This window comes from Trachemys scripta, chromosome 4, assembly GCF_013100865.1.
Source record: "Trachemys scripta elegans isolate TJP31775 chromosome 4, CAS_Tse_1.0, whole genome shotgun sequence".
Taxonomy (NCBI): domain Eukaryota; kingdom Metazoa; phylum Chordata; order Testudines; family Emydidae; genus Trachemys; species Trachemys scripta.
In genome coordinates, this window is record NC_048301.1 from 61,047,850 (window position 1) to 61,074,517 (window position 26,668).

The window sequence follows — 26,668 nt, forward strand, 5'->3', positions numbered from 1 at the left end:
AAAGAGTGGTTATGTTGTTTGTCATTTCCAGCCAACTGTAACAATTGGATGGTAGGTTCTTTTTTTTTTTTCTTCACATGAGCAGATTGAGTGATTCCTTTCATGAACCACTGGACTCTGAGTCAGTGCAGCAATGCCATTGTTATTTATATCCTGAAACCAGTGGCACTGGCTCAATAGGAGGGAACACTCTTGATGGAATGTAATTTTCCTCATTAGATTGGGAATCCGAGTGTTGGAAGATGCAGCAGAACACTTCTGATGTTACAACATTACCCATCTGAAAGAATCTGAAAGTTGAATGGAGGAAATAAGAGACCAAAGAAGAAGTTCCAGTTTGCCCTTTCAGATACATACTCTCCTAGTGTGAGGTCCTGACCAGTAGCGTAGCTAGCGGGGTGCAGAGGAAGCAGCCGCTTCCCCTCAGCACACTTTGCAAAAGTGGGCTGGAGGAGTGAGGGTGGGCACGGCCAGAGAAGGGGGGGCTGGCTGTGGCCCGGCAGCCGCGGCCGGAGGAGTGAGGGAGGGGGGCGCAGGCTGGTGGCGGGCCGGCAGCCACAGCCGGAGAAGGGGGCGGGCGCAGGCTAGCGGTGGCCTGGCAGCCGGGGGTGGGGGGCGCAGGCTGGCGGTGGGCCGGCAGCCGTGGCCGGAGGAGCAAGGGGGGGGCACAACATGGCGGCTGGGCAGCCACAGCTGGAGGAGCCATGGGAGGGGGGGAAGGGCGGTGCGGCCGGAGGAGCCAGCCAAGGGGGGGGGCATGGAGCGACCAGAGGAGGAACCGGGGGGCGTGGCCAGAGGAGGAGCCAAGGGGGGCGCCTTTTTTAGGTTTGCTCCCCCTCCTCTTAAAAGGTGGCTACGCCACTGGTCCTGACCTTTGGAGGAACATTTCCTGTTATACAGGTGTAACACTCAGGTCGTCTGACAAGGAGAGGCCAGAATCCCTCTCTCTTGATGTTTTCTCTGGCTTACAAAAAGGCTTCCCATCCCTGTGCAGACTGGAGCTCCTCAGCACACCTGCTCTACCCACTGCCAAAGCCGAAGACCGATCAGTGACATAGTAGAGATCATCATATGCATAATTCACATTGCCGCAGGGGAAAGTCTGGAGCTTCACCAGTTCTATCCCACCGATATTCCTGTGAGGACAGTGGCTTCTGCTTGGAGAGGCTGGAGATGCCCGAGAACTAGGGGAGGAGCTGTAGTTCCCATCAAAACCTGAATCTTCTCGCTCTGTGGTTGCTTTGAGCTTGGCGTTGGGACAGGAGCGACAGATATTTTCCATCACCCAGGATCCATAGGTTGGGTTCCAAAGATTTTTGGTTTTGTGTGATCTGTGTGCCGGCTGACTGCTTGATTCCAGCCTCTGGTTCGAGGTCTGTTGGAACCATGACCCGCTGCTGGAATCAGTGAGGCACGGTAGGCTGGGACCTCTGCTAGTCCAATTGCCAAGGTTCTCCACCAGCAGCTCCTGTGGACATTGTCCAGCTTTATGCCCTGCATGATGGGTTTCTAATGTTATGGGAGCCAGCTGAGGTGTGAGGGATGGGTTCACCAAGAAAGGGACCATCCCACTGGAACTATTTGGGCACATCACAGCACTCCCCTCATCCTCTGATGCTGGTCCACATTCAATGGGCAGCTCTGTGTTGATCACGTCAGGGTCCTGAAACAAAGGATTCAGTAATCACATTTTACATTCTGAGCATGCCCAGTTGTGACTTTTCCACACACTTTTTCAGGGAGGTGTTCAGAAAAGTGAGATAATGTTAGCAGTAGTTAGCGCCAGCTGTGTGTAGTGCAGCCATGCATTGTGCAAGCTGCCAGGCACCATTTTGATGGTGCACCTCGCTTATGATTTGCCAACATTTATTTCATTTTAGGGCTTCATTTGAACACAGGTTGCCATTTTGTGATGCCTTATTGATATTAATGAGTAGACAGAGATCACCAACATCTAATAATTTCCTCTTGCATCTTAAACTAGGCTTGGATCCAGGTCTCCAGCAGCAAAAGGCTAGCAGCTTATCAACCCCTCATGCCTCTCACCCCCCTCTTCCATGCCAGTTCAGCTGTGACTTTCATGGAAGTTTGAAAAAACTTGTTGAAGAGTGAAGTAAGGGCATTAGAAGTTGTGATGTGATGGAAAGGTTTCCAGAGCCCAAAATCAAAGATTCTTCACTACTGAATGATCTGGGAGGTGGAAGCAGACACTTTTCACAAGAAGGGATTGTATGCATGCTGGTGGGGTGGAGGTAGGTGAGATGAGATAGATGTACAGAAGCACAAACGAAAATACTAGCTGAAGTATAGGCCAAGCACAAAGAGAATTTGGAAAGTAATTAGCCAATCAGAGCAATCCATTCCCTTTGTTTTGGGTGATAATGTTTGTATCATAGGATGATCTGGATGCCATAAACAAGTAAAAACTTAAATCCTAAAGACCAGTACCTGTGTGCAGTACTTGATTCTTTCCAGAATGGTGGAGAAATTGGGCCGGTACTCTGGACTGTGCTGCCAACATTGCGTCATGATCCGGTAACTTGAGACACAAATGCATATTATGCCAATTAATAATAATTAATGATAAATCAAAACCACAAATCAATATGGATTCATTTTTCAGGTCTGTCTCTGGGCCCAGTTCTCAGGTCCAGAAGAACTGCACTCAGCACAGGACCCAAGGGGCAGAGCAAAATTGGCCATGTGTCATTTTCACGTTCCCTGATCCTAGGGCCATGGGGGGAGGGGGAGGTTCAATTACTCAGTGCTGCTCTAATTTGTGCCCAATAGTTCTAAGGAGATTTTCTGGCAAATGGGGAATTTCTGGAGAGCATCTGTGCCTGCTTCAGTCATGCTTTCTGTCCTCCGGCCACATACCTGATATGCTTCCTAAGGCAGGTGAGTATTCACCACATCGAGGAAATCTGTTGGTAGTTGGTGGCAAAGAGGCCTGTAAAAGACCCCAGAACTGGAGCCTGTATTTTTAATTGTATGGAAGTTTATTGGTGATGAAAGTTACCAGCACTAAACATTGAAGTTGTTATTTTATTCACAGAACAGGTATAACATGGAAATAGCAATATAACCTTCCTCGCTTTGCCCTGCTTATGTGCCTCAATCAGGTTTTGGAAGGACCCCCTGGTATGAGGTAATTGTGTACCTGAGTCTCCCATTCCCATTGAAGCTCTGGGCCTCTCTGCTGCCAAAATGGGTACCAGTTAATGGTGTTCTCAACTTAAACTTGTGTTAACCTCTGAGGAAAACCTAGGGTAAATAGTTGTTTCGTTTTGGGTCTAGAGGGGGTGGCAGCCATCTTTGATTAGCCAGTCTGAATGTTTACTAGCCTTTGACTTGTGTCTAAGGATGAGGAGATACTCACACAGGCCCCGGGCAGTTCTTTGGTGGATCCATTCTTCCTCCACTAGTGACAAATTCCAGCACCTCCTGGTTGGTTTTGCAAGGATAGGGCATGTAGCCCAATGAGAAGATCTCCCACAGCAGCACGCCAAAAGACCTGCCACAGAAACCAGCCAACAGTGCCCCTTAGGCTTTGATTCGTACCCTATTGGCTTTAGAATTTGGTGTAAAAGGCCTTCAGACAACACTATCTTGGTGCAGCATCCTAAAGCTCCAGATTAATCCTATGGACGGAAAATCAGTGTGACTAAAATAAGGGTTTGTCTTTACTGGAAAGATAATTTGGATGAAGTTGGGGTGTGACTTTAAAGCACAATAGCTATTTCAGAATAACTCCATGTGTAGATAAACCCTTAGAATCAATCTGGATTGTCACCCAAACCTAATTTTGTGAGGTTCCAAAATGTCAGAAGAAGTGGGCTGTCGTCCACGAAAGCTAATGCTCTAATAAATTTGTTAGTCTCTAAGGTGCCACAAGTACTCCTGTTCTTTTTGTGGATACAGACTAACACGGCTGCTACTCTGAATGCTACCTGTCATTTTAAAGTGGTGTTTCTCTCTGCACTACCTGGCTCTTGAAGTGGAAATACCAAAGAACCATTAAGGTGGCATATCTGGCTTGACTGGCAACATAAAAGTATCAGACATTGCATGAGATTTCCACTTTCTGTAGACTCAAGGTGTTTGCATAGGTGTCCAAACATTTGAGTGTTCATAATAGAAGAACAAGGGGACAGCCAGTGAAACCGAAAGGCCACACATTTAAAATTGATCATAGGGAACTCTTTTTTACACAACACATTTAACCTAGCAAACTCCCTGTCACAAGATATCATTGAGACCAAGGGGGAAATGCTGGTCCCACTGAAGTCAATATCAGTTTTGCCATTGACTTCAATCGTACCAGAATTTCACCAACCCCTGCCTGATGGGAGCTAGGAAGAAACTTCTGCTAAAGGTAGGTTATCTATAATTGCCCATTACAGGGATTGTACACCTTCCTTTGAAATATCTGGTGCTGGCCACTGACTGGTCTGCTCTTATATGACAGATAATCTATTCCTAATCTTTTGGCGGTCCGGGTATTGCTAATTAAATACACTGTCAGGGAACTGGGTCAGTGTGGCATTAGAAGCAATGTGCCAGCATCGCTTTAAGAGGATACTGTGCTGATAGACACAGTTCTTGATAAACTGAACACCTTCCATTTCCAGTACGTTTTCACAAATGCTCTACTGATGGAAGTGCTTATTTAAAACAGAAAAAGTTTATCTGAAAGGCATTTATATAAATACCATTCCCTCAGCAGCTAGCTAGAGCTTCTGCTTAAGTCTACTGTTGTTTTATATTTCAGTGTCTCAGCATTAAAATAATGCCAAAGCAAAGGAGTAATCCTGTGTGATTATGGAGATAGCAGCATCTAAGCAGTCTTGTCAGCTATGGATGCTGAGTGACACATGCTGAGGGCTGACAAGTTAGAAGTGTCTGACAGTGATGTTATTGAAAATCAGGCTCCTGCTTGTTTGGATTTTAAAACTCCTTTAATATCAGGCATTTAAACAGCCCTTCCTCTCTGCACTTTGCTGCCACATACTGCAAACGTGCAGTCCTGCAGCCGGCTTTTGCAACCTGGACATGCTGCACCAGTAGTACCTTAGCATAGTGTTAGGGCATTGCAAGGCTGACAGAGATGCTGTCAACCAGCTCCTTTTTTCCACAGGCTGCAGCTCCTGGCAGTGGAAAGCCCTGTTGGAGTCAGGGGTTCAGTGGTGCAAACCTGCTGCAAGAGCTGCTCTGCTAGATGGCCCAGAACCATCTGGAGCAGTCCATAAAGTGGGCAAAGCTGGACAGAGATGAAACAGGGCCAGCACACGTGGGAAATATACTGATTAAGCATATCTTCCAGGCAGATTCTGCCAATGGGGTCCCTGCCAGGTAAAGAGCAGCAGCAGCATCTTCCCTCAGCAGTGAAGCCTGCTCTGGGACAGCTGTCCCCTGGTCTGTAAATTGTAGCTATGCGTAGCATACCGTGAAGGGGTGCTGCATACCCAAAGGAGTGTGTCTGTGGTTTTTTATGTATTCTATTTATGTTGGGCCAGATTCTTAAATTCTCACTCAGGACCCATTTAGTAAAACTCTAACTGAAGTCAAAGTGAAGATTTCTTGATATCTCCTGTAGGACTTTGGGCAACTTTGACATGTTTAAAGCTTTATCAATTCTTGATGACCAGCTGACGTCTCCACATGTGCATTGGACTCCCTAAACCCCACCCCTGGCTTGCAGAGATGAGTAAAAGGTAATCGTCACCAGGTATCAGTCTTGGAGGTGAAGATCCCCTCTAGGAAAGCCTCTGGTGGCATCCACTTGACAGGCAGCATGGCTCTCCCTCCTTTGCGATAGTAGCTTGCCCTGGGAAGATCAAATGCAAGGAGAATTAAGGGCTTAGAATCAAATTCCATGGGGCTGAAAGGGGTCAGATGAATAACGAGTCTTTCCCACTCCACCCTAATTGGGGGCAGAATAAACCCAGACAATTCTGTGCGAGAATTGATAAGCAAGAACTTTGTAACCCTCAGAGTTGATAAAAGAGACTAAAATGAATTCTTTAAAGATGGTTCCTGGGCGAAACAGGGTCCTTGCACAAGTTCAAGAAGCTTGGCTTCTGGTTCAGTGATGGAAGAGGCTAACAACTGAACCAGGGCCTCCTGAAGAGCACGATGCCTTAAAGAATTCACTTATATTTGGATGGCCAGATGAATGCTTGGCTTTGTATCCTGTTTTCCCATCATTGAAACTCCACCACAGAGACTGGTTCCCGAATGATTCCCTGGCCTGGTTTTCCCGTTGCCTGCACTTTGTGTGGTCACCTACACCGGTGCACACTGAATGGGAAGCAGGTCTCAAGTGCAGCCATTTTGAGCTGGCATGGATTTTACACCCACTTTGCAAAGGTGCAATGACTGTCCAAGGTGCAGGGCAACAGTGCAGTGTTTATTTCAGACACCTTGCGTTTGTCGCTAGATTTTTTAAACTTAAGTGCACCGAATGCCAATGAGCTGGAATTGGTGAATGCATTTGTGCATGCTAGTCTGGACACCAGAAACATTAGTGGTGTGCCCTAAGGCCCAGCCTGGAACAAACCTACATGGAATGTCCAGATTAGTATGTGCAAATGTGTTAGCTCAGTGACTTTCAACCTCTTTTCATTTGTGGACCCCTAAACTTTTTGAATGGAGGTGGGGACCACTGGGGTGATTTTTGCTCAGCTGTCATAGGACAGCTCATATTTCTCAGACATACACGTGATCCCTCCACACTCTGGAGATGTCATTTCAATTACTTTTCTCCAAGCAAACTGAACACCCGTGCCCCTTACCTGTATATATCTCGGGCCATTCCAAAATCACCAATTTTGGCTACTCGTCCTGTCCCAGTGCAGGTCAGCAGGCAGTTCCTTGCAGCTATGTCCCTTAAAAGAGAAATGGAGTTACGAATTCTAATACCTTATGAAATGGTTACCAGGATTACTGAACTTCTGACACATATTGGTCTCTCCAGGTGCCACCCCCACTTTAGGTGTCAGGCCTCATGCTTATTTAGGGTGGAAACATGCATTTCTCTCATTCTCAGGCCAGTGGCAGTCCTCTGTATCAGCAGCGATCAATGTAGCAGATCTGCCTTGGACTCAGACTATTTCCTTGGGGACATGGGTGCTGCTGCACCCCCTGGCTTGAAGTGGTTTCCATCATATACAATGTTTACAGTTTGGTTCAATGGCTCTCAGCACCCTCACTGTACAAATTGTTCCAGTACCCCTGCCTGGGAACAATCTTCTTCATGTGCAATGTGGCTCAGGTGGCACATGACCAGGATTCATCACCGATATTGGTCTGCTGGTTGGATCATTAGCTTCCCCAGCTTGGGCCGGGTAATGATGGGGAGTGCAACGTGAACTCCGATCCATGCCCGCCCCTTGAGGACAATGACTGTGGTAATTCGTGACCAAGCAGCTTCCTTAAAGTAAAGTATCATTTATTTAGAACAAAAGCATTTCAGAAAAAAAAATCCTAAAATTAAAAAACCAGCCTAAACTGCAAAGCCTGCGTTTCCCTAATGCTTACCGTCCCCTGGGTCTGAACAGGCTCAATTTTGTTAGACTCCCACTGCAAAGTCTATCTGTGCCAGCCTGACTGGGTAGACAGTAGCTCACCAGTGAACCACACCATCTGCCCTGCCGAGAGGCTTTTCCTTTGATCCTTAATTCCCAGCCTGGCAAACAGTGTTTACAGTATGTTGGAGACAAGATACAGGCTTATAGTACTCATAACAGGATTACATATCAGTTCCATTCCTGTTACACCTTACATATTTAGGTTTAAAAAAAAAATATTATAGGAGCCGATCTGGTGAGCCTTACAAGAGTAACCATTACTCCCACATGTGACCACGCTGAAAATTAATCCCTAGTAGGATTAGGCCTTTATTTATTAAAAATGATTGCTATGTTGTTATAATTCTTATTACTGATAATTACTACATAGCACCTAAATGGAGTTTTTTCATCCAAAAATCTCAAAGCATTTTACAAGGGTAAGCACCATCTCCATTATATAAAGTGGGAAACTGAATCAGAACTCACACGGAGAGTCAGTATTAGTCAGGCCAGAACCCAGTTCTGCTTTAACCATTTGCTAACATGGCCTCCTTTCCTCTTTGATTTTTTTTAAAGAAAGACCTGTGACTTCTTCACTTTCTCCATAACTCTCAGTGGTGTCTCGTTTAATGCAAAATGCCATTTGACTGGTATTTCCCAAAAAGATATTTATATTGTCTTGGAGCTGGATCTAGCAAATCATAACTCCTGCACTTAGGTTTATACCTGTCCTTAGTCCTATTTAAATTAACAACGTTGCATCTGAGAGTAACTTTGCAAGACTGGGCCTTTAATTTGTGACACAGGAAGGAGATAAATGCATGAGCGAGGCTGGAGCGTTTGTGTTCGTTTTAAAGTACCATTGTGCTCTAAAAAGCACCTTGTTAAAAATAATGATGGGGGGGAGGAGTGTGTCTGTGTTTAATTGTGTCTTGGTGATGGCCAGAAAAATGTGCGTACTTTGCAAGTAAAATATTTCTTCTCACCGCCAGCCTTGAAAACTCCGCCTGCATCTGAAAAACAAGCTGGGGTTTTCCTTTTTACCTCATCACCACAGTAACAAAATTGTTCCAGGACAAATTATAACCTCAATGACACTTGTGCAGTCCCCCTGTCTTCAGTGGGTTTAGATAGGTGCAACAGATTGAAGCTTAGTACACAATTCTTTTATTGATGCTGTACACAAAGGAATAGGATCCATACTGTTCCCTCGTAGATGTTCTGGCTCTGCAGTGGTGAGAACAGTCAAGCTTAATTTAGTCAGTAAAATCAGCAGATAAGACTCTGACTACACACAGGGGCAGATCTGCTGAGTGGGAAGGTGTCTTTTATATAGTCACTTTTCTGAGCAGAAGGGCACTTTAAGGCAAGTTCTGTTATTTGCCTGAAAAATATGTGTGTGTGTGTGTGTGTGTGTGTGTGTGTATGTGTATGTGTGTGTAGCAGAAATCAAGCAGAAATAACTAACAGGGACAATTCTGTATTACCTGAGAATTTTCATTGTAGAACCTTCTGTGTCAGATGGTCTTCACAGTGGGGTGTTCTCCAATTCCAGGGTGACTGGATGCAGACCAAATTTTGGCTCTGAGGCTGGAATTACGATGGCCCCTCCGAAAGAACTCTCCAGAAAGACAGCACCCAAAACTGAAAAATACTAACTGTATAAAAGTACTATTCAACTCAAACTCTTTGCAGCAGAGCCTTGACATAAAATGTAAGGATTTCCCGGAGGAACAACTCTTCCCGTTCAAACTACTCAACAAGCAAGCAACAGCCAGAATAAAACCCTAGATATAATGCAGTCCTCCAAGGGGGGGTCAGACTGTCTGACATGGAGGGTCCTAGAATGAAAATTCAGTGGTAAGACAGAATTTCCCTTTTCTCAGTCCCCTTTGTGTCAGACAGCCTTCACAGTGGGCTGTAGAAAGACGTAAATCATCCCTAGGGCAGGAGGAAGGGAGGATTAATATTTACCCATGTAGAATTGAAAATGAACTTAGGGGGGCTCCCTGCTCCAAAACACTCCTCTACCAAATGCTCCATCAGCACAGGTGGGGATGTCAAGTCTAGAGTGTTTGAGAAAAGGTGGCTGGAAGACCCTGTAGTAGCCTTTCAGCCCTTCTCATAAGATATATGTGATTTCTCTGCCCACAAAATCGCTGCTCTTTTCACAGTGTGCATAGTAATGAGAGGAGCTGTGCCTGAGGCTTTGAATGCCTTTGTTATAGAAATCTTTATTCCTCTGTTGGCTCTGTTCATATCTAACTTATGCATTTCTACATTCTTAGAGTGCTTGGTTTCATTCAAAAAGGTAACAATATCATTTCCTATTGCATGAGACTGTGGTGACCTTGAAGATGGAGACCTGGGGAGACCACAGAACTGCCATGTTTGGAAGTATAACTGAGAGCATACCAACCTCTGCAGACCCTTGGACAAGGAGGTGGTGAGTAGACAAGACAGTTTCAGTGAGAAGAGGAAGACAGCTACCAACTGTGATGCTGACAAGTAGTTTTATGTGGACTTGTAGATCCTACACACAGATCCAGATTATGACAGGATGTGTGTATTGCTAGAGGACTGATAAGAGGAGTGGTCCTCAGGAATCTGTTGTGTGACAGTGATGGGAGATTCTCATGAATTTCTTACAGTGCAATATGCCTGACTCTGCTGGCCGGCCTTTCCAAAAAGTGTTGCCTGGAGCCCCATGGTCAAACCATCTGGTAAAAACATTATACTGTCTTTTGCTTCAGCTGACTTTGCCCTGATGTGTGTCCCTTGTAACACCAACATCTAAACCTCAAGTTACCCACAGACATCTTCTGTGAATGTCCTCTCAGATGTGAGGAGGGTGTTTATCAGCTTCTCAGCATGAGTGATTATAGATCTTTCCTCTCAGCTTCCCAGCTGATGAGCTAGGCAGGTCTGGATATTGGTTCAGGATAGGTCCTCTTGAGCTATGTTTTGTGTATTAGTTGGGAGTTTGAGAGAAGGTTTGAACTATATCTGAATCAGGTCTGAGAACCAAGACCTGCGGGTTTATGAGAAGAAGTTTACAATCATTGTGGCCTGTTCCTTCACAATCTTCACTATCTTTACTTTCAGTGGCTGAGGGAGGAAAGGTATAAAGTAGGCCTTTTAGCCCACTGCTGAGATAAGAGGTGTGACTTTACACCCCATATTCTTCATGGAAATATAGTTATGCTACAAATGTGGTATAACTAAGATATACTTTATGCAAGATGGCTCATGTAAGGTACCATTGGAAAGGTTGTGATTTACTGAATGTGTTTATCCAATTTGTATGCATGTATCATTTTTATATCTGAAGCTGGGAATATTGACCATGTCTCTGTATTTCAAATGTGCTATGGTGGATGAGGCCAAACAATGTTAGTGGCTTATTGAAGAAATTCACACAAGCACAAGGATCACCCCTGGAACTGTGTGCAATAGCAACCTCTCAGAGATAGATCTACACAATGGGAACTGTTTGACCCAGGTCACGGCAAAAAAGCTTTCCAGCAAGTGGGGGGAAGATATAAAAGAGAGACAATGACAACAGGAGGGTCCTCACTCTCCCTACAACAACACCACTGAAAACACCTGAGGAACAAAGACTGAACTGGGAGAAGTGATGGTCCCAGGCTAAGATCTTTAGCCTGTGTATGAAAACCTGGGAAAGCCAAGACAACCTGTTTATCACTCAGGGTGAGAATTTGCTAATTTGTATCCTACCTATCTAGTGTGTCAAACTTAGTTTGCGCGCTTTGTTTCATTTGCTTAGTAATCTGTTTGCTATCCCTTGACCCACTTAAAATCTGCCTTTTATAGTTAATAAAATTTGTTTTGTTTATTATTCAACCCAGTTTATGCAATTTCTAGCTGGGGGGCAAGAAGTCCCCCCAGCTAGAAATTGAGGAAGAGGGAGAATTTTATGAGCTTGAGCTGTACAGATATTTCTATACAATGCAAACCAGTAGTATTCTGGGTTTAGAATCATAGAAGTTTAGGATTGGAAGAGACCTCGGGAGGTCATATAGTCCAACCTCCTGGTCAAAGCAGGACCAACACCAACTAAATCATCCCAGCCAGGGTTTTGTCAAGACGGGTCTTAAAAACCTCTAAGGATGGAGATTCCACCACCTCCCTAGGTAACCCATTCCAGTTTGTCTCCCAAAAGGGGTGGGCATGTGAGTGCCGGGGAGCCCTCTCACACAGAGCTGACTTCAGGCTGTGTCTGCAGCGGGCTGTGGCCCTAGCTGTGTGTGTATGTGCTGCAAGAGGCTGGAGAGCCTAATTCAGCAAAGCAGGGAGGAGCCCAGGCTGATGGGGCAGGGGAGGCTCAGTTGAACCCCAGCACATCAGGTCGCATCCCAGAAGGGGGGTCTAACCCGTCACAAGAGGACCAACAGCCTCTGTTTTCAAGTGTCTCCTCCTCTCCTCTTTTGGTTCTCCAACTGGATTTGGATGCAAAGAAGTTCATCAATAGGCTTCCAACCTGGCCAGAGATACACCGAAAAGCTAGCTGATCTAGGCTGCATTCCCTTAGTTCTAAGTGTGTCTTGCTGAGCCAGTTGACCCTGACTCTCCTTCTTGGTATAGAACCTTAAAGAACAGAGTGAGAGCATCTGTCCAGAACATGAACAAGGCTACCTCTCTAAGCAGTGCTGAAGGTTTTCTGCCTTTTTAGCAATTATATACACACTTTTTTTAAAAAAAGAATAATCTGTTAGAAAAGGAGTGATCTTGATGTGCATAACATGAAGCAGGTTGTACCCCATGTTTCCTACTTGGTCTACGTACCCCCCAACTCCGAAAGTCATATAGGAGTCCAGATATGTTCCACCCTTCATGGTGTCCGGAATCTGTAGTTAAGACCAGCTTCCCTGGAAACTATGATCAGAGAGCTGTTAAATAATATTAACAATAAATTCACCAAATGATGCTAGTACTGGATCTGGACCAAGATCTTCATATACTTATTTGCTGCAATTGCTGTCTGGAAATGAAGCAAGAATAGGACTGGTTATTCACATGAGACCAAGTAGCACAGGAGCTGAGTCAGAGACTTTATCTTAGGAGACGTGTGCTAATGTTTGGCAAATCAGACAATATATTCTTCTGAAATAAAAATAGTCTTGGATGATAACTTAGATGCTGGAATTTTGTGAGAGCTGTAACTGGCCCTTCCACTTGTTCGCACAAAGCCATGTTTCTGAAGGCTTTTAGCTGTGTCTTCTGGGCCCTGTATAATCTGATGAGAATGTTGGCCAGACCAGAGTAGACATGTAGCTTGAAGGGACGGATGATATGGAATTTGTGAATACCCAGGTAGAATCTGAGTCCAAATGGAAGTACTCTATATTGTTAATGCATCTTGTTGTAGCAGAAGCTACAGTATCCCCTGGGTGACTCTCCCTGATCATATCTTCAATAAATCTCCATGAGATTTATTTTCATGTTCTGAAGTTTTGGGAAATAATGCTGTAATGATGAATTTCAATATTTCTGCCTGGAATTTTGATCTCCTTATGGACTTGCTGAAAGACCTGAAATCTAAAATGGGCTGCATGCCATTGTTTCTGTGTACCACAAAGAATCTTGTGTCCCTTCCAAAATATCTCTCCCGCCACTGAACTGGTTCTATCATTTCAGTGCGTAAGAGATGGACTATTGTGCCCTTCATGTTTGGGGTTGGATGGTTTTCCAGAGAATCCCAGCCTGATTCTTCCAACTCTTAGGATAGATAGCAATGACCTCTTCCTGCTGTATAATCTCTATGCTGGAACTTGGAGGGGCAATGGCTTCAAAGGGAACACTGGCTGAGATAAGGGAGCTTGAATAGCCTCCCACTGGAAGGAGGGAGGGATTAGTCCCTGGCATACAGCCTCAGTGATGCCTTTGTCTCTGTGCTCCCTAAAGAGTGCATCAACAAAATATTGGGAAGGACACCAGATGTTATCTCACAGCTCCAGTTTCTTCAATTGGAGTCATACTTGCCCCCAGGACCTGTCTTTGGAAATTTTTAATGTACAGCAAATCAGAGTCAGGTGAAGCATCAGGCCTGAAAAAGCTACATGGGAAATGTAGTTTAAATTGATTTAAGGAGGTCTTGGGGTGTATGTGTGTGTGGGCACATGCTCACAAGGGCATCCCAGGAGTGTGTAGACCTGCGCAATAAGAGGCTGCAGCCAATACTCCCCAGGCTGCGGCTGCTGTATCCAATTTTAGTCTGAGTGAAGATCATATTGTCCTGTCTATAGGTCCTGTCTCCCTCGGCTGGTATGACTATACACTTCACTATAGAGGCCACAGCAGCCTTAAGCTTAGGCAGAGTAAGGAAGACCTTTTTTGTTCTTAGGTATAAGTAGGTCTTGCTAAGGAATTCCCAGTCCAACTTCATCACAACCTTAAAGCAGGTGAGGAAGCATTACACAGTTCTTCAGCTTTGCCTGTTTCTTTGGTTTTAGTGTTTTATTCTCTAAAAACATAAGCATTTGTGAAGCTAGAGCCCCCATTCATGCTTAACTCTGCAAAGCTTAGTTGAGAGTCTGAGGTATCTCATTCAAAGCCTCAGCCTTAGTGATTTCCTCCTTTCCTTTAGAGTGGGAATCTCTCCTGAGAGGTTTTAAGACTCTGCACTGCCCCTTGAAGAGCTGGTTGTGACCAATATCCTTCACCAGTCCCTGGGCCAAACACCTGAGAGCAGGGATCCTGTGCGGGGGTCAGTGCATTACCAAGCATCCTGGAAGGACAGTCTGCGGCATGAATCCTGCATGCCTCCCTAAGGAAAGCAGCAGCCACTTCATGACATCCCGTGGGACACCTAGAGGCTGGTCCATCTCTCGGAGAGCAGGATCTGAATTTCTTCACCCGCGCACTCCCTGCTGCTGTGTCTGGGCTAAGTGGGGACCAATCGCACCTAATGAAGAGTGAGCTGGAGCCACTGGAGACAAATTGCCCATTGGTATCTGAGAATTCACAGGAGTTGGAATGTTTCATGGCTTGCTTTGAAAGCTGTGGGAATAGGGATCCCATGTCTAGGGGAGGGGAGAAGGTTTGAAGAAAAAAAACTTGCCCCATACTCCATGACACTGGTTCTGGCCTGGTCTCAGTGGAGAGAATTTCCATGTGACCTGCTCAATGATCTCAGTCTGGACCTTGCCCCCATGCTAGCTGGGAGCTGGGTTCCTGCAGGCTGCTCGACTGCCTGCCTGCCTTTACTGAGGGCAGAAAGCCAAAAGAATTTGAGTTTAGCAGCTTTAAGGAGAACATCCTTGAGGGCAATGAAGAAATCAAGATACAGAGAAAAATCTTTCACAAATCTTATGCCAGGTCCGCTCCAGAGGGAGTCCTGGATTCTACCATATGTGCCACTTGGAAGCAAAGCAGTCTGGGGAGTTCTCCCTGAGGACAAGTCTGAAACCATGGCTCAGAGCAAAGATCTGAGTCATCACAGAGACGGTGAACACCCCACTGTGGAGACTTTCTGATGTGGAAGAGACTGAAAAACAGTTTATAAGACAGCTATGAAACTCCTCAGCCTCTCGCATGTAATTCAGCTTCTGATGAGCACTTCCTTTGTCTCACTGTATGGACTATGTTGAGTAAGGGATGTCACATACCCTGTGTCAGCCCAGGAGGAGCTGCAGAAAGGAAGTGTGACTCAGGACACGCCTCTGAGTTAGAATTCTTCTGCAGCTCCTGCTTTGTGCAGGAGGTAGAATATGCTGTGTTGGATGATTACCAGCATTGCATTCACAGCCCTTCACAACTAGCCACTCTACTGCCTAGCATGGGGTGTGTATGAGAGAGGGCAGCACTGTCCTGGATCCACCCACTCCCTGCCTGCTTGGGCTCACAGACCCAGTGCTCCCTTCCCAGACAGCTGTGCAAGGGGTTAGGGTTGGGGCTTTACATCCCTTCACTCCCCCACACAATCACAATCTTGCCCTGTGTCAGTAAGCTGGCAAGCCAGCTCTGTCCTGAATTGTTAACGTCCTTTTTAGAAATGTTTACATTGAGAAGATACTATTAGAATTTCCATATGTTGTATTGTGCTTAAGTAAATAATAATCCCTTTATAGCAACATTCATCTGAGGATTTTAAAGTGCTTTGTATTTGTTAACCTTTATAAGAGCCCTTATTACATTCAGTTTACAGAGGGGGAAACCGAGGCACGGCGAAGTGACTTGACTGAGGCCACATGTTGAATCAGTGGCAGAACTGGCAACAGAACCCCACCATCCTCTCTCCTCCACTGCCCTAACCACAAGCGCATATTCCCGCCTATAATGCTAAGCATGAGGAAAGCAAACATCAGCCTCACCATTCCCTGCTCAGATTGTTGCCTTCCTTGTTTCCCCCTTTTCTTCCGGTCTCTCCCACTCTTGCCTGGCGGTGTAGCGGTTAAGCCTGTTTGCTCTGCAGAAGGGGATGTGTATGTGCATGTGTGCTTCTACCTGGGTGTGGATACTCTGCTCTGCCTCTGTGAAGCCTCCCCTTCCTGGCATACCTGCAAGCTGCACCCTGTTACTGTGTAGCACACACACCATGGGCATGTCTATGCTGGAGATGTAATTTTTAGCTCGGGCAGATTAGCTCAATCAAAGCTAGCATGAGTCTGAGTGCTGAAAAGAGCAGTGTAGCTCTGGCTGCATGGGCAGTGGGACAGGCTAGCTACCCTGAGTACAATCCCATCTGAAACCTACTCCCTCCTTCTGGGTGTGGGTCTCTGCTCCTTCCACTGACATGATCTGGGCACCTGATGGCCTTTAGAGCTGTGGCGGTGACAGGTGAATTCAGCAAGGTGCTATGACTGGGAATTCCATGAATTGAAACCAGCTCTCAGTTGAAACTGAGAGATGCTGCCAGTCAACTGGGAATTTTTAGAAGCTACTCGTAGCAACTGTTAGCTCTTCTCTAGCACTTCATCCACAGATTGTAGGGCGGCAAATCTCATGATCCTGATTTTACAGATGAGGAAATTGAGGCACAAAGAGGTGAACTGACCTGCAGTGAAACCATGGCAGCATGGGCGGCAGCATGGGTTAGCTGCTTGAGTGCATACCCTGGGGCCCGGGTTGGTTTGCACAGTTTGTGCTGCCACCCAGGCTGTTGCGGCTTCATTGCTCTTGCTATCTGAGCTAGCTAGATCAAAGCTAGCTTGGGTATGTCTACATGTGCCTCAGTCTCACCTGTGATTGCAGTGCAGACATACCCTTCCTCCCTGTTCAGCATCCTACCCACTGGGCCATTGAGCACAAGTCCTGCTTTGCTTTACTCTGAATCTCCCTGCTTCCCTAGCCAATGGATCTAACATCAAAGGTTATTCTGTGCTGCTGCTACTCTAAAACAATCAACAAGTCAATTACAGTGAGGTCAGAAGGGAGAGAAATAAGCTACTCCTTATTCTCGTGCACATTTGGGTAGGTAATGCTACCATCTAGTGGAAAGCAGGAAGAACCTCAAGTGTGTATGCGATACAGATATCCAGTAGATGAACTGCTGGAAGTATAACCCCTCTGATGCTGGAAGTATATACAGCCAAGGGGGAGATTTTTAGAAGTACTAAGGGCAGCAAAGAGCCTAATTCCCATTGAAAGTCAATGGGATTTGGGCACCTAACTCCCATTTTTGCCTCTGAAAATCTTTATTCATAATATTGTGCTTTATCTCGGTATGCAAAACAGCGGAGTTCACACCATTTTGTCATGTTATAACATGGAAACCTCTCTAATATTTGCTATTAAAGTGGCGTCATTAGTTGTGCTGTGTTCAGGGATTAGCTAACGCCCGCAGACTTTCCTAGTCATTAGTTATAGTATTGATTGACAGTTCACGTAGGCAGTCACTTGTGAAGACACTGCAATAGGTTATCTTAATGGTTACCTAGGGCTATACAAGGAGACCTGCTTGCTTTTGGCTTCAGACCAAGCGCTAACTTCAGACCACTTTTCAAGTCAAATAGGTCCAATCTCAACCTGCTTATGGTTTTTGCTTCAGAAACATGGGAAATTCCTGTATCCACATGTTTTTTGCAGTGAAACCTGTCGAAACCCTATGGGTTCAATTGAGCTTCTCCTTGAGATCTTACTCAGTCTATCTTGGGGAACGTAAAACCATGTGGATCCAAACTGAAAAACATGTCTGCATATTCCCTTGCAAAGGGAAAACCATAGGTTTTGTACAAGCTTAGTGGAGTTCAAGCAACCTTCACACTGGTCTGGACTGCCCCATCTCACCTGTGGATGAAGTGGTTCTCCTCCAGATATTTGCAGCCACAAGCAATGTCCCTGGCTATGTTCAGCAGGTCCTGCATTATCAGAGTGGATGGCTGATTCTGGATAAGAGACAAATGCACCCAGGTGAGAAGAGGAGAAAGGTGGTGGGATGGGGGAGAGAGTATAGGAAAAATAGAATAGTTGGAGAGATAGGAAGGAGAGAGAGAGATACAGAAGAGTGAGGGGAGGAAATGAAGAGGAAGGGAGGTGGGTCAAAGGAGAGAAGAGATTTCTATTTAAGGTTAAAGTTTGCCAAACACAGGAAGTGAGTCTATTAGATTCCCCCTGAGAGAGAGAGAGAGTGTGTGTGTGTGTGTGTGTTTTGGCCCAGTCCAACTAAAATAGCCAACCCGTCTATCAAAGGTGTGAAGCGAGAACTGCCCCCTGTAGTGAGCAGTGTGAAAATAAGCACAAAGGAGCTTTAAAAATTGGGAGAAGGGAGAAGTGCTAAAGAATGACTCTGGGGATGCTAACGGGTCATACAGCAAAAATTAGTGAGGTTAACAGGGTGTCACTAGTCACCACCAGAGCACCTCCTTCTGGCCACATCTGGGGATTAGCTCTCCCAGACCAATGTCCCTCCTGTGGTTGCTCACTCCATCACTCTCCCTGTCTCACTTGCATGGGACTCGGCTGCTCCCACTTCATGGTGTGGCCCTCCGGCCAGGTCACTGTAGTCCTCCCTTTCCAGGACATCAAAGTTTCTTGGGACCCACTGTCCCAGGCAGTCCTTCCTCTCACTACGCCTTAACAGCACCACTGCCCAGTGGCTGGTAGGGAAACCCAGGCTCCCCTACACTGGGTTCCAGCCTAGGGACCCTACAACAAACAGTCAAGGGCTGCATAGTCCTGAACCTTACTGCTGTATCCCTGGGCTACTTCCTATCTTGCCCTCCTAACTAGGGTGACCAGATGTCACGATTTTATAGGGACAGTCCTGATTTTGGGGTCTTTTTCTTTATATAGGCTCCTATTACCCCCACCTCCTGTCCCGATTTTTCACATTTGCTGTCTGGTCACCCTACTCCTAACACTGACTGAAATCCCCCTTCTTTCAGCTACTGGACTTTATACAGGCCCCTCCCATTCCTCTCCAGCTGAGCCTCATCTCTAATTAGTTCTTGTTCCTTGGCTGCTACTCCTAGATATAGCCTAGGTGGTTAATAGGCCCACCTGGCCACCTTAGGCCTTGTGTGGGGTAGATATCCCATCACAGTGGGACTCACTGAGAAGAGCACAGCTTAACTCCCATAGTGCTGGGAGTGTGGATTTCTCTGGGATAAAAAAAAATCTGCATTGGGTCTACAGTGTATTCAGCAAACCGTTGCGTGATTGCTTAGACAGACCCAAGGTGTTTCCATCAGTCTGTGCACTAGAGAGCCAGGGAGAGCTACAGCATCTGTGTGTACAGCATCCTACATAAAGAATCCCCTTTGTGTTTATTATTCCTGAGTCCTACCTCTCTCCCATCACAAGGGATGTTACAGGGCTGGAGGTCATTAGGGTTTGGTGCTGGCACAGAGTAGTGCAGTCACTCGTCTTTGCTCTCTCACATGCGCTCACTCTCTCTCGTTCCACTCAAAATCCTGGATGGATGTGTGTTTTTTAAAAAAAAAAAAAAAAAAACCTCACTAATTTTTGCTGTGTGACCCATTAGCATCCCCAGAGTCATTCTTTAGAAGCTGACTTCTCCCTTCTCCCACTTTTTAAAGCTCCTTTGTGCTTATTCTTATACTGCTCACCATAGTGGGCAGTTCTCACTTCACACCTTCGATAGAAGTGTTGGCCATTTTATATAGACTGGGCCAAAACTCCCCCTTCCCCACCCCGCCGCTCACCTGTGCCACCCACTTATTCTCTAGCAATCATTTCTTCCACTGCAGGGAAAGTTCCTTGATGTGTCTCCAGGAAAGTTGTTATGACAAGTGCTTTTCCAGTGCTCTGGGGCAAGGTGGGGAGAAATTACTACCAAGCTCAGTGAAGCTCCTGGAAATGTCAAGTCAAATTGCTCTTTTTTCTCCTGTTGTTTCTGGATGCTGTTATCTTGTTCATTTCACAGCCTGGAACCATGTAATTAGTACTCCGGCTGTTGGTAGCTGGTGTTTAATCAGTTAGATGGGTCGTGTCTTTATTGTACAGAATGCTTGGACATTTGCCATTGAAGGTTAGAGTTATAAACAAGTACCTTATAAAGGTGAAAGTGAAGGAGTAAATAAGACAGATAGGCAGGCAGAGATCAGCATGTTTTGGGATACCTTTGTCAGGAGGCCAATGGAGTTTCATTTTTACTGTGGCCATCTACCCATGGCAAGATCGAGAACTGACTAAATTTTTTAGGCATACTTTGAATTTGGAAGTGCTGTTTTGGTTCAACTAAATTCTTGCCCCTTTTTATTTGTTGCTAACAAACATTCTTGATAACAGGTTTGTTTTCACACAAATGTTTAGGGAATGACTGTTCTTCACACTACTACTCGTATTCGCTGTGTGCAAATGAGAACATTCGCTCTTCGCTGTTGTTTAATCACTATTCATTGTTCCATAGGCCTTGTCTCCTCACAAAAGTTGTACTACTTTCACTATACTGACATAGTCAAAGCCCTACAACCTCCTTGGTTTGGAAGAGGTTGAATGTACTTATACCAGTATAATTTATTCTAGTATGAGAAGGGGAATAAACAATACCTGTATTATGCAGTGTAATTGTAGCTGTGTTGGGTCCAGGATATTAGAGAGACAAGGTGGATGAGGTAATATCTTTTATTAGACCAACTTCTGTTGGTGAGTGAGACAAGCTTTCGAGCTGACCTGGAGAAGAGCTCTGTGTGTCTTGAAAGCTTGTCTCTCTCACCAACAGAAGTTGGTCCAATAAAAGATATTACCTCATCCACCGTGTCTCTACACCTATATAAGACACCTTTATACTGCTATAATTGTGTCCATACTATGGGTTGTAGCTAATTGATATAGCTACACCAGTACAAAAAAATGGTTGTAGAGCAGGTCTTAGTCTCCTGTTCAGAAAATTTCACTCATCCACTCAGGGAACAGAAGCAATATCATGTGAGTTACATGACCAGTAATACACTCTGAATAACCAATAGCAAATAGGTGAAATTAGCAGTTTGTGAACAGCCAATACGTTGAAAACTGCTCATCCAAATTATTCCTGGAGCCTTTTGCCCATAACAAATACATCATGAATCAATGCTGATTTCCACAGAACAACCCACAAGCAGAAAACCCAGGGCTAATTCCAGGTTATTTATTTGCATTGGCTATTTCATTTAGCACTAATGGTACATGTAGGGCCAGGTCCTCAGCTGATGTAAATCGAAATAGCTCCACTGAAGTCAATGCAGTGATGTCAATTTACGCCAGCTGAAGAGCTGCTCCAACATCTTCCCGTTAACGAGGGTCCTTGCTGTAAATTCAGCTCTTCACTTGACACAGCAGTATGATGAAGGCTGAGGGAACATTCTCAAGTGCTGTTGTCCAGCTGACCCTGGCAGAGAACAGGGGAGGCGACAGGAAAACATCCTTTATTCTATGTCCTCCTTGATTGCTAATAAGCTGGATCCTTTGAAATATGTGATCAAGAATCATTTTCTATTATTGGCATCTGCTCAAGTCAAGGGAAGGGTGGAAAATGTCCAGAGGTTTGTAGGAGTTGGGAATCAGAGATCACCCTATTAAAATGCCATAATGAAAACAGACACAAGGGGAAAGGAGAAGATGGTCTCACCACCCGGGGTCGATTCTGCCGAAGGAAGCTCTTCATATCTCCACCAGCCATGAGCTCCAGCAGAATGAAGCGAGGCAGTGTCTGAAGGCTCACACCAATGCACCGCACAATGTTCTGGTGACTGAACTTACTGTGAATCAACCACAGCAACATGGAAAGGAGAAGACAAAATCAAAGAGGGGATAAAACCTTTTACCCAACTCCCCCCTGAACTTTGGTGATTCAGATGAAATACAACCTGGTTCTGAAACACACTGTCAAAGCAAATCCTGACGTCAGCTAAATCAAAGCATGGTGCCCTCAGCCCAGCTCTACTTGCAAGGAACCCAAAGAGATTCTGCTTGGCCTTGCCTTAATCGAACTTCCTCAGAAAGTGGGAGAAAACTGGCAAAAGCTACCAAATACAGCAGCACCTTCTCTCTACCCACGCCTGCCGTGATTCTCTAATGCAGAGAAGATTCATGGATTTAACTATGACGGGGTCATGGGAGAAAGGAAACGTGATATCTTAAAGTCCAAAATATTACAGCTATTTGAAATGAAATGTTATGTGGGGATTTGGTTTTTTTCATTGTTTGTTAAATAAATTTCTGTGTAGCTGGGGGATCTCAGTTCAGGGTCCAGTCTGCCAAAAACAGGGCCAGCTCGTGCCAATTGTAGCAATTGGTTTTGTAATTTTTTCTGTCCCCAAGGAACTGGGTTGAGACAATCAACTCATTTAACATTCGCTGCCAAACTATCATCAGAAGGTTGTGACTTTTGATCACTGCCAACCTGGGTTAGATAGGAATTGAGGACTTTGGCAGGGGTGGAGGGACAGAGAGGGAAGACCCTACTACATAAATCAAAACATTATGAAATGATCTCGTGGGTTGCTTTTAAAAACCATGTATCAGCACTGCCGCCTCTTGCCTTGCCAATCAGAATTCCACCGTCTGCGGGAGATGGACTGATGTCAATAGTTCAATCCCAGCAGCATGTCCTAGCTGTGAGATGAAGTCATCCACATACAAACACCTACAGGAATGCTTTTATTCCAAACATTCAAGAAGGGGCAGAGCCATAAAAATAAGCAACTCCCGGCAATACATTTCACGATGTCTTTCAGACACTTTTTTTTTTTTTTTTTTGGGTCTAAAAGCTTGCAAGAAATTATAATAGGTGTGGCTCTTTCTGGATTTTTCTGGTGATTGCTTTGCCAGGCAAGATCTGGGCAATGCCACGGTAAGTGAGAGCCACCTCCCAAGTAAAGCAGCTGTGTGCTGTGAAAGAGATTAGTTCTTCCAGATCATCTCCCTCTTTTCAAACTTCCTTTGTGAGCTTAATGTAGTCGCATAAACCCCAGGTTTGAAATACCTAGAGTGCATGGAATTACCAGGATGGCTCAGCCCTCTAGCTTTCCTAGGCAGATAAATTATACACCACCTAACTCACTATGAGAAGGTCTTTGAGATCCGGCCTTATAAATTATTATCTGATCTACGCTGCACAGACATCAAAAGACAGATTGTGCCTGAGTAGCCCTGGCCCGCACTGAGGGAGGTGATGAGCTGCACAACACCTCCTAGAGCTCCCCAGCACACACTGGTTCCCTGTTCACGACTTCACCCCTCAAGAGTGTTCAGAGTGCTCCACTCTGCTGTCTGGTGCAGAGGAGGGGCAGAGACATGGGGCCTTTGGGGTGACTGGTGCTGCAGAAGGCATTTGGAGGGAGAAGTCCCTGTGGTTAGGGGAGCACAGGAGCTACAGTTGTGATTGGCTACTGCTTGAAGGGCATAAAGGGGAAGCTTCATGCACCATCTCCTTGTGCAGCCATTCATGCAAGAGCCATGTCTAGGGCTGTTCCTAAACACCCCGTAGCATTTTTAATAAGAGAAGGGTTTGCCCCAATGTCCTGGGCTGAAAAATCCCTCCTTGGCATGCAGCATGTTGTGTGCCGCCTGGCTGCTGCTCTCCACCCCATTGGTGGCTGAATTTCAGTAGGGTTGCATGGCTATAGGGCCAAACCCTGTAGTTCACATATTACACAATTTTCCATTCAATCAAAGGGAGTTTCCTTACACAAGGACTGCAGGACGTGAGTCCTACATGGCCAAGGGCCCTGGGATTTCCTGAGATGAAAGGTACAATATACATGTAACACCATTAAAAGAATTTAGTGCTTATTTCCCAAACAACCACGGGAGAAGTTACTTTCGGCGTTGCTGAAATAACCAGTAAGGGTCTCATGTACAAGGTGGACACATGTCCATTAGAAACTGGGCTGTCACTAACTCATAGGCCGCCAAACAGCCACTGGCTGTAGCAATTTGTAGTTAATATCAAGCAGGGCTGGATTGGAACCAGTGACTTAAATGTGAAAGTCTTGCCATCCTGTTATTAATCTCGTGAGTTAATTTCCTGGTTAGAAATGTACCTGATTATCAGAGCTTCCATCAGAAAATCCATCTCGTCCTGCTCAGAACAGATTTCTGGCAATGTCTGTTGAGAGGGAACGAAAAGGGAGGAGCACCCAGAAGAAACAAAGATATTTAAGAGAAGTATAAAAAAGCCAGTGAAGACACAACATGATTATGTGGTAGCTATGATATGAGTCTCTCTCTCTCATCTTCCAATCCCCTACTCATTGGGTCGTATACGACTCAAGAGGTGGGAAAGAAACGAGAGCCGACTGAACTACGCCAAGAATATTCTTGTGTGTGCATTTAACTACATGCAGTGCTTTTGTTTAGTTCATTTAAAATAGTGGTTCTTAACCTGGAGTGCATGCACCCCTTGGGGGTGCGAAATGCCCTTTCTGGGGGTGTGAGACATGCAAGATATTTTTAGAAGGTAAATAATCGAAAACACAAATTAAGCACAAACACATAAGTACAACTACTTTGTTTCATCAAACCTATGTATTTATTAACATTATACATTTTTTAACGATTATTGTAATATACAAACAAAAATATATCTCTAGGTTTAAGGGGTGTGAGAACATATTCTTAAGGTTTAAGGGGTGTGAGAACATATTTTGATTTTTGATAAGGGGTGCGAGAACATATTTTGAGAACCAAAGGGGTGCAGGCTGCAGTAAAGGTTAAGAACCACTGATTTAAAACAATGTGTACTAATGGCATTGACAGATACAAACTGCAGGTGCAGGTCTGAGCAGGATGGAGTGGCCACCGCTGTAGAGGATGATATGGCTGCAGCTATCTGTGTGCAGACTGAGGGGACTGGCTGTCCGCTACTGATTGCAGGCTAGGCTGTGAGGGAGAACATGGCTACTGCCATTTGCAGTGTGGGCTTTGGAGGATGGGGTGGCATTTTGCTAAATGAAATAGACCATCCCTTGGGCCATCTACTACAATGGTGTGTGCACCATTTACAAAAGGAGTACGTTCGATGTCTTTTTTAAAGCTCTCTATTCTACATCCACCCGCTCTGTCAAAGCCCAATTCTGCAAAAGAAGGGACTGATGATACAGCCAGACCATGATGAACCCAGCTTCTGTGTGATGATTGCCCAATCTGGGCACCGTGAAGTGATTCGTGTACGCTCAGCCCGTATGACCTTAAATAACACACCCTCTCACATCTACCATGTGGACATTGTATCATATTCCAGAAGGAAGTACAGCAGATTCTCAGCAGTTTCATTTGCTGGGGGCTATGTGAATACCTGGGAAGATTGCAGACAGGGCACTAACAGGGAGCAGTGCTTGCTCACTTACACAGAAGCTGGCCACAGTCTGGCCCTGGATCATTAAAACGGAAGCAATAAATAGCTTCTGAATGTACTTTTTCTCTATTTTACTTTTGCAAGTCACTCAGGACTAGACTAGACAGTTTCACTTGCAGTGTTTAGTCAGTTTCAGTTCTGGGTTCTCACACTCACTCAGGGTATGTCTATCCTGCAGTTAGACACCCACAGCTGGCCCATGCAAGCTGACTTGGGCTGGGACTGCTGGGCTGCTGTGTAGACATTTCAGCTCAAGCTGCAGTGTGAGTTCTGGGACCCTCTCATCTCACAGGGTCCTAGCGCATGGGCTCAAGCCAGAGCCTGGACATCTACACTGCAATTAAACAGCCCTGCAGCCCAAGTCCCATTAGCCTGACTCAATTGGCACTAGCCAGCCATGGGTTTTTAATTGCAGCCTAGACATAGCCGTGTCTTTACAGCATCGTTAGCTCAAGTTATAACTCGAGTGGTAACCCTAACTCAACTCACATTCACATTCTGTTAGCTTTTTTGATACCGCTGCACATTGAACAAATGTTTTCAGAGAACTATCTACAGTGACTCCAAGATCTCTTTCTTGAGTGGTAACAGCTAATTTAGACCCCATCATTTTATATGGATAGTTCGGATACCAATGTGCATACTTTGCATTTATCAACATTGAATTTCATCTGCCGTTTTGTTGCCTGGTCACTCAGTTTTGTGAGATCCTTTTGTAACTCTTCACGGTCTTGTGTTGGACTTCATTATCTTGAGTAATTTTGTTTCATTTGCAAATTTTGCCACCTCACAGTTTACCCATTTTTCTGGATCATTTATGAATATGTTGAAGAGCACTGGTCCCAGTATAGATTCCTGGGGGACACCACTATTTACCTCTCTCCATTCCAAAAATTGACCATTTATTTCTACCCTTTGTTTCCTGTCTTTCCAGTTATTGATCCATGAGAGGATCTTCCCTCTGAGCCCATGACTGCTTACTTTGCTTAAGAGCCTTGGATGAAGGACCTTGTCAAAGGCTTTCTGAAAGTTTAAGTACACTATATCCACTGGCTCACGCTTGACCACATGTTTGTTGGACTGCCTCAAAGAATTCTAGTAGATTGGTGAGGCATGATTTCCCTTTAAAAAAGCCATGTTGACTCTTCTCCCAAAAGTCGTGTTCTTCTAGGTGTCTGATAATTCTGTTCTTTCCTATAGTTTCAACCAGTTTGCCCGGTACTGAAGTAGGCTTACCAGCCTGTAATTGCCAGGATCGCCTCTGGAGCCTTTTTTAAAAAGGAGGTGTCTGGAGTTTCAGTCACAAAGCCTGGAGTATCAGTAATGGCTGGAATTG

The 26,668-nt window shown here is 45.2% G+C and overlaps 1 protein-coding gene across 4 annotated transcripts in view; it reads right to left on the reverse strand.

Annotated features, from left to right (window-relative positions):
• Positions 1–765: 765 nt before the first annotated feature.
• LTK (leukocyte receptor tyrosine kinase) overlaps positions 766–26,668 on the reverse strand; it is a 169,277-nt gene continuing 143,374 nt past the window's right edge. For all 4 annotated transcript variants that reach the window (XM_034769117.1, XM_034769115.1, XM_034769116.1 and 1 more), the window contains 8 exons: positions 24,020–24,084; positions 21,604–21,733; positions 17,820–17,917; positions 6,795–6,887; positions 5,726–5,827; positions 3,380–3,514; positions 2,449–2,539; positions 766–1,663 (listed from right to left, as the gene is read on the reverse strand). In XM_034769117.1, coding sequence (XP_034625008.1) covers positions 893–1,663; positions 2,449–2,539; positions 3,380–3,514; positions 5,726–5,827; positions 6,795–6,887; positions 17,820–17,917; positions 21,604–21,733; positions 24,020–24,084 — 1,485 coding nt within the window. In that variant the 3' untranslated portion in view covers positions 766–892. The remainder of the gene's footprint in view (positions 1,664–2,448; positions 2,540–3,379; positions 3,515–5,725; positions 5,828–6,794; positions 6,888–17,819; positions 17,918–21,603; positions 21,734–24,019; positions 24,085–26,668) is intronic.